At 31.2% G+C, this 7398-nt stretch overlaps 3 protein-coding genes across 5 annotated transcripts; 2 read left to right on the plus strand and 1 right to left on the minus strand.

Moving 5' to 3' along the window:
• Positions 1–1563: 1563 nt before the first annotated feature.
• On the plus strand, positions 1564–3567 carry LOC105203951 (40S ribosomal protein S11). The gene is made up of 5 exons (XM_011172891.3): positions 1564–1710; positions 1977–2102; positions 2678–2883; positions 3070–3214; positions 3445–3567. Exons 1-4 carry the CDS (start codon positions 1699–1701, stop codon positions 3191–3193), a joined length of 468 nt encoding a protein of 155 aa, XP_011171193.1. The 5' UTR covers positions 1564–1698; the 3' UTR covers positions 3194–3214; positions 3445–3567.
• A 281-nt stretch (positions 3568–3848) lies between these two features.
• LOC105203954 (lysM and putative peptidoglycan-binding domain-containing protein 3) lies at positions 3849–5930 on the minus strand. 3 transcript variants are annotated; one of them, XM_011172910.3, is made up of 3 exons: positions 5750–5930; positions 5334–5538; positions 3849–5164 (listed from the first exon to the last, which is right to left on the minus strand). In XM_011172910.3, exons 1-3 carry the CDS (start codon positions 5797–5799, stop codon positions 4703–4705), a joined length of 717 nt encoding a protein of 238 aa, XP_011171212.1. In that variant the 5' UTR covers positions 5800–5930; the 3' UTR covers positions 3849–4702. The 3 variants fall into 3 exon arrangements, with proteins under 3 accessions (XP_011171212.1, XP_011171210.1, XP_011171211.1); XM_011172908.3 differs by having other exon boundaries at positions 3849–5233; XM_011172909.3 differs by having other exon boundaries at positions 3849–5233; positions 5738–5864.
• An 11-nt stretch (positions 5931–5941) lies between these two features.
• LOC105203953 (cytochrome c oxidase assembly factor 5) lies at positions 5942–6927 on the plus strand. The gene is made up of 3 exons (XM_011172907.3): positions 5942–6158; positions 6450–6551; positions 6680–6927. The coding sequence occupies exons 1-3, from the start codon at positions 6051–6053 to the stop codon at positions 6719–6721; spliced, it is 252 nt and encodes an 83-aa protein (XP_011171209.1). The 5' UTR covers positions 5942–6050; the 3' UTR covers positions 6722–6927.
• The last annotated feature ends 471 nt before the right edge of the window (positions 6928–7398 follow it).

The following is a 7398-nucleotide window of genomic DNA, read 5'->3' on the forward strand; positions in this document are numbered from 1 at the left end:
TGGATGCGTAAAATTGTCGACGGCGGACTTGATTTGATAAAAAAACAATTACTGGATGACTATTTAATTAAATTTAATAAACAATAGCTCAAAGAACGCAGGAAAAAACGTACTTTTGTTAGGTATAACAAAATTAAACGAATAAAGTAAAAATACAGACTTATTGCCTTATTTTCTGAACGCCAAAATCGCAAGAAAAATCATGATTTTACTTTTTCTTATTTTTTAAATTAACTACGTTTTTAAATGATATAACGTATGGTTATATATTTAAAAAATGCCTTCAGCCTACAAATATCGTCGTGATATAAGTTTTATTCATCGGGAAGGTGCCAAACCACGAAGCGTACAATTACCCAGTGCGTACAATAACCCTACTTTCCCCTATGCATGACGTTTTTATGATGGTAACGACTGCATTGAAAACGCTATTTGAGATTGAGGTTGTGTTCCGATATTAACTGCCAGTACTGAAAATGTATAGTATATGTGACGTGAACTATAAATTTTCAGTACTGCCAGTAAAAACGGAACACAGCCTGAGTAGGACGAGTAGCAAGCCATAAAAGCTATAAAGAGCCTCGCACATGAAACGCATAACATAACATAAGCATAACATAAGACCTATGGGCCAATGAGCATCCAGTATAAAGTCGCCATATTGATTTACCTAACATTTTCATTGGTCCGTTAGTCTTATGTTGTGCTTATGTTATGCATTTCATGTGCGAGGCCCTTAACACACACTTTCCATAACCGTAATCATAAGACGTACCGTAAGAATTAGCCAATCACAGTCGAGAATTCAGATTTTTATTTCTTAATTCTCGATTGTGATTGGCTAATTCTTACGGTACGTCTTATGGTTACGGTGTGTTATAGCCTTAAGGGCCTCGCACATGAAATGCATAAACAATCGCAACTCGCCAACACTACACTCAATACCACGATTCTTTTTTTTTAAGCACCTCATCTCCCGCGCCTTCCTTCGACCCTTTTTACAATGGCATAATACCACAATTCTGAAATAGGTTAGAAACATCCTTAACAGCTTTTTTCGCTTTTGATTGGCTAATACTTATGTGCTATGCGTATCATGTAGATTGAACATGTTTCTCAAGGCCACGACACAAGCCTGTTCTACAATAGCAGTAAATACAAGACGTAAAGTTGTAACGTAAGAAGAAAATTTTTCATTCGCTTACGAGCTCTTAAAATCACGCCTTACAACCTTAAAAGCCTTGCACATGAAATGCATAACATAATATAAGCACAATATAAGACCTATGGGCCAATGAGCATCCAGCATAAAGTCGCCATATTGATTTTTATAACATTGTCATTGGTCCGTCGGTCTTATGTTGTGCTTATGTAATGTAATGCATTTCATGTGCGAGGCCCTTTACAGTTTTGTATTTATGCTATTGTAAAACAGGCTACAGGCTTTTAAGGGCCTCGCACATGAAATGCATAACATAACATAAGCACAACATAAGACCGATGGACCAATGAGCATCCAGCATAAAGTCGCCATATTGTTTTACATAAGATTCCCATTGGTCCCGAAGTCTTACGCATTTCTTATAAATAAGCGCACCCTCACATTTCTTGTATTGGCAACATTGCGATCATGAAGCCGCTCTTCGGCGCCTTTCCGGTTTACGTCCGTCTTTCACGTCGATCTTTCAGACGAGCAAGATGGCTGATCAGGTATGTGTTTCATGCTACGATTGTATAAATAAGTGTATTTCTTCATACGTCACGGCGTTACTCCGTGAAAACGTGCTGTGGAAACATGTTGACGATGATTAACGTTACGGATAAATACACGCAGAAGACGAGATCATGGATCGTGACACGTTCGCGTGATTAGAGTTGGCGTAGCACGTGGTTTGATCGCGTGTGCCGACATCCCGCCACGAAGGCGTATCTCTGGTGAAAAGATACGCCAATTTATACGATTTTGTTTGTTGCAGAGCGAGCGCGCGTTCCAGAAGCAACCCACGATCTTTCTTAACCGCAAGAAAGGTCTGGGCCCAAAACGCAGGAAGCCCATGAGATATAGCCGCAATGTCGGGCTCGGTTTCAAGACGCCTCGCGAAGTAAGTGCCAATCTTTCTTATTTTTTGTGTTGCTCTATTTGTTCTAACACGAAGTATTTGGTCGATAAACTTTGCAAGAGCAAACCATTTTGTTACACTCTTAAGTTTATTTTTATTGATATACAAGAAGTATATCGATAATTCAGTGTAATGTATTTTAGAATGAAAATTGTTAAATGTATAAAGATTGTAGAAATATTAAAGTAGAATGTAATTTATATTTTTAATATAAGATGTATCGAATTAGAGGTAGGATGAATTATAAATAATTACTAAAGATTATCTTGTGATTTTGAAATACTTTATTTTTAATATGTTTTTATTGTGAATATGATTTAAACTGTATTCCGATATGCACTGCTAATATTGAAAATCTATAGTTTATGTTACGAATATTATAGATTTTTAGTATTAGCAGTGAATTTTAGAACACACCCTAAAATGATGATAAACATTACGACGGTCTTCTGAAAATTATATTGAAGAGTTCTATTCTCACATACTGAATATTTTCATATTTATTTTTCAATAGTAAAAGTTATGTGAGATATTTTATGTATTTAATCTTTGCACAGGCTCTTGAGGGAACCTATATCGATAAGAAATGTCCATTCACTGGCAATGTATCGATTAGAGGACGTATACTGACTGGTGTTGTACAAAAGATGAAAATGCAACGTACTATAGTTATTCGCAGGGATTATTTGCATTATATTAGGAAATACAATCGTTTTGAGAAGCGTCATCGCAATATGAGTGTACATCTTAGTCCTTGCTTCAGGTATATAGTCAAAAATAATTTTATTAAAATTTTTTAAATTTCTAATTTTATGATGATTACATCACGATGGTCTACTGATAAATATTTTGATGATCCTTATGTTGTATCTGAGTTACAAAATAACGTGTGAAAAAGAGTTAGCAATTAGTTTTTATTGATATTTATTAACTTTACATTGTATTCCAGGGATGTAGAAATTGGTGATGTAGTCACTATTGGAGAATGCAGACCTTTGAGCAAGACGGTGAGATTTAATGTACTGAAGGTTTCAAAAGGAACAGGATCGAAGAAAAGCTTCAAAAAGTTCTAAACATCTATCTTTCCAGTAATGGTTTGTAACATTTCTTATTTATAATTTGTATTATTTTGCAAACATAATTTTTTGTTTAAATTTTATTTAAAAATAAATTCAAATGATGATAACATTTACACGACGGTCTTCTGAAGATGTATTGAAGATATATGTATATATATTTTTTTTACTGAATATTTTTTATTTTTATGAATGAAAAATTAATGTTTCTTGCATTTTTGTTTAACTATTTGATTTAATTGTTACAGAATCATTATTGGCAGATTTCAAGGATAAGGTAAGAAAAAGTTGTAAAACTCTACAACTAAACATACAATCCTACATTGTAATTCTCATATTTGAAATCTGGCAAAATGACAAAAATAAAATAATTTCTATAAAAATTTTGAATTGTATGTGATTTAAGTGTTTTAATAATAGTATATAATTTTATAATATTAACAGCAGCATAACTTAAATTATATGTTTCATAACGCATTTTTCATCTATTCCTTTAATATATATTATGTTAAATATTTTTTAGAAAATAATTAACATATTTAATGAATGACATACTATATGAACTTCAATTTTAAGAAAATCAATGATCAAAGGAATTATTTTTAATTATATTGTAAATTATAAAATTAAGAATTATTGAATAATAACATCATTCAGTTTTTAAAAATATATTTCAGCTATTTTTAACAAGAAATATTTAATATATAAAAATAATTTATATATTGCTTGGTATAAATGTTATTGTCGTAAAAATATTTTATTTTGGAGAAAAGATTGCTATGCTATAATTGTGTTAAGATTAAAGTGTAAATGTTATAACTTTTACGTAACAAACTATATAATACATAACTATTAATATCACTGAATTTACAGTATTATGTAAATAATTTAAATATTTTTTCAATTACAAAAGTATGACAAATTTATTTTGTACTATTTTGATCAACAATAGAGAGTTATAGTTGAGATATAAAGGCACTTATCTAGATCTTTCTTATATTTCATTAGTAGTATTCAGTCATATTTTTGTTAAATCCACAATTTTTTGTCAAAAATTTATCACAATTATATTTGGTATAGCATGATAGTTTTTTCTATATGAAAAGTAATAATTTTAATATTTCTTATTCTATTTTATTATATAAATTAGAATTTATTATTATTAGAATTTATAATTTCGTTAATAATAGTTCTAGCTTTAATAACATCTCATTCAATATAAAAGATGAATCTGAGAATTTAAAATGTTATTGTTACAATACAAAAACAGGATAAGAAAATATATTCTTAATATAGAGATAAATTTATAACTGCATAAATTTGTAAAGAGAAGTCAAGCTGTTAGTAAAATAGTGGCAAGCATTTAAAAATCTTTATAATACATAAAAAAGTAATTTTATATAATTAAAAAAATTGTGCAAATTTAGTTTTTTATTCAACTAAAAAATATATATGTGCAAAATATATATTCTTATCCTGATTTTTACAATGTCTTTACATGAAATATTAATTGCTTACAGTTATATTTGTTTTGACTGAATACTCTGCTATATAAAGTATGTATATAATAGGCCCTGCGAAACTTAATAGCAACGAAAACACAAGCAATTGCGTCCAGGACAATCCCCAATTATCGCCGGAACATTTGAACATGTCTGTTTCACAGGATGCAGCTGCCTCTGTATTTTCATTATCGCCAAGCAACGCATCATGCTCTGTTTGAGAAATTTCAGGAGTATTGGCACTGTTATAGGATGATAAAGGTTCGCATACTGAATTCAGTATGATCGTATTAATTTCTGTGTTCGAGGAGTCCGTACTCGTCGACGTGGCGGCCAAGTCTATCAACTGTTCTTCTAGTCTTGCAGGTGCTTCCTTCTGACATTGTTCAGACGTGACGACAGCATTATCACCTTGATTATTTTCGGGTGACGCCTCAGTTAAAATAGAAAATGGTTGCACGGGAACCTTAATATAAGGCTTAGCATATATTTCATTCTCTTTGTCGATTTTATTAATTCGTTTCAATTCAGATATCTAAAATTTAGGTGATAGGCAAATTATGAAAAGAATAAGCATAAAGATATGAGTGTACTATATCTTTATGCCACGTATATATTTCATATTTTTTACTCACAGTGCATCTGTATCGAAGGGCCAATGCCTGCAAGGTGTCCTCAGGTTTTATTTGCACGTTGATCACCTGAATTTTCCGACGTGACGATGGGGATCGCTTGATAGTTTGTAAAGATATGTTATCCTCATCCGCGCTACTTTCATCATCCGAGTGTAAAAACACATAATGTGGGGAGCTTTCTCTTCCACGCAGATGGATCATTTGCCTGAGTTTATTTCATTATTTTAAAAAAATTTTCCATTGTACTCGATTCAATAAAAAATGTAAACTTATAAAAAATATATTTTTTTCGTGAGGATTATTGATCACAATTGTACATATTTACAAATTTATTGTAAATGTTCTGCTATTTTTTTATATTACAAAGATTATGTAAATAATGATGTGCGAAAATTGCAAATAACCTCGAAAATTACCTAACGCCTTTCTGTTCCTCAAACGTCGAATTCACCAATTTTTGCGACATAATACGATCATACTTGAAATGATTCCACCCTTTTAATGAGAACGTTTGTTCGCATACGCATATGAGCGGTCAGGAAGTATGCTGTTACGATTGACAGATGGACGTATATTTACGAGACATAGAATGACAAGCTTAGATCGAGTTAGGTTAGGTAGGTTAGGCATCTTGCGGGTTGCGGGAGATACAGATATGAGTGCACGGTGTGTACGCACGACACATCACCGGCGATCATTGAAACAGTATCATTCAAGATGATGCAATATGAGGAAGAGGGCGAAACATTGAAGGATAAATCACGATGCGCGAACATTCGCGCTGATCTTAAAATGTGTTTGCTTCTAAGCGATTGTTGTAAAATCGTGAGTTTGAAACCGCCTAACCTATAATCTAGCAGCGTGCTTTCTTACATTCATGCGCGTAGCATTTTGCGAAAAACAAAACTCTATCTTATAAACTTTCTACTTTTTTGTTGTAGATTTGTATCTTTTGATTTAAATATCGATAATTATATTAATATAGATTTGATCGTATCAAAAAGTTTCTAATTCCGGTTGCTAAACTAGCCTGACGTATATCCAAAAAAAGCATTGTATAAAAGCACAATTTTTCTCCCTCTTCCTACTTTAACGAAATGATGTTTCTTTGTATAGCACAAGCGTACTCCTAGAGAATGTCTTAAATTACGTGATGGCACAGTTCCCGAAGAATGCTTTACCTTGCGCACCGCGTTCTTTGAGTGTAAGCATTCTATAGTAAGTATAAATGGATTTGCATATTAAATTTTAAATACTAGGGAAAAAAGAAATACATCTTTTCTCTAAAGAAATTGTTGCATATGGAATATGTTAATAGTTTACCTTTTTTTTTTACTTTTTCACAGATTGATGGTAGACGGCGGTTTAGGGGTCCCAAAGGATATTAAATGTGGAAATATTTTATATATGATATAATTACATAATTTGGATACTTTGTGAGGTAATATTCATGTATATATTAATGAAAGAATTTCAAGAAGCAGCAGTACATTTTATTGATAAGGAAGGGAAAATAAAACATTAATGTTAGAAGTAATTTATTGTTATTCGTTGTACATAATTTAATAAATGTATTATACTTGCGAAGTAACAACGTATCATACAATTCATCACATTTACTTATATGTATGTGTGAATCCTGGTATCCAAAGAAACTCTTATTCCCTTGTGAGCTTGCCTTATCCATTACCAAGGCTAATTGAAAAATATGATGCTTTGTACGATTGTTACTTTGAAGAAGTATATTCTCTATGTAGAGCAAAATTTCTTTTTGTAGGCAAAAATTTCTTTTCTTGAAGAACAAAAGCGATCGTATTTTAACCCTTTCAGTACTTTCTTTTACCACAAATAAAACATAAGTTTTTATTAATTTTATAAGAAACATCTCGTATTATTTTTTAATTTTGTGATAGTAAATAATAAAATACATATATAATCATAAAAGTAAGAAAGAAAAAATATTGAAAATAAATCTGAATTAGGTAAAAGATTTTGAATCTTTCCTATATGATTTGTTACTGAAAGAGTTAATGCAGTCTTCTTTAAAATAGCATCATGTTAAAAT

This window comes from Solenopsis invicta, chromosome 3 (assembly GCF_016802725.1).
Source record: "Solenopsis invicta isolate M01_SB chromosome 3, UNIL_Sinv_3.0, whole genome shotgun sequence".
Lineage (NCBI taxonomy): Eukaryota > Metazoa > Arthropoda > Insecta > Hymenoptera > Formicidae > Solenopsis > Solenopsis invicta.

What these genes read in the sequence shown, in the direction of transcription:
- LOC105203951 (XM_011172891.3), top strand. An exon ending in GTTTCAAGACGCCTCGCGAA is followed by an intron (nt 2,103 to 2,677) that starts GTAAGTGCCAAT and finishes ATCTTTGCACAG; the next exon opens with GCTCTTGAGGGAACCTATAT. An exon ending in CATCTTAGTCCTTGCTTCAG is followed by an intron (nt 2,884 to 3,069) that starts GTATATAGTCAA and finishes ATTGTATTCCAG; the next exon opens with GGATGTAGAAATTGGTGATG.
- LOC105203954 (XM_011172908.3), bottom strand. Translation starts at nt 5,799, where the DNA reads ATGTCGCAAAAATTGGTGAATTCGACGTTTGAGGAACAGAAAGGCGTT. An exon ending in GAGGAACAGAAAGGCGTTAG is followed by an intron (nt 5,539 to 5,749) that starts GTAATTTTCGAG and finishes AAATAAACTCAG; the next exon opens with GCAAATGATCCATCTGCGTG. An exon ending in CCCTTCGATACAGATGCACT is followed by an intron (nt 5,234 to 5,333) that starts GTGAGTAAAAAA and finishes CCTAAATTTTAG; the next exon opens with ATATCTGAATTGAAACGAAT.
- LOC105203953 (XM_011172907.3), top strand. Translation starts at nt 6,051, where the DNA reads ATGATGCAATATGAGGAAGAGGGCGAAACATTGAAGGATAAATCACGA. An exon ending in TAAGCGATTGTTGTAAAATC is followed by an intron (nt 6,159 to 6,449) that starts GTGAGTTTGAAA and finishes TTCTTTGTATAG; the next exon opens with CACAAGCGTACTCCTAGAGA. An exon ending in TTGAGTGTAAGCATTCTATA is followed by an intron (nt 6,552 to 6,679) that starts GTAAGTATAAAT and finishes ACTTTTTCACAG; the next exon opens with ATTGATGGTAGACGGCGGTT.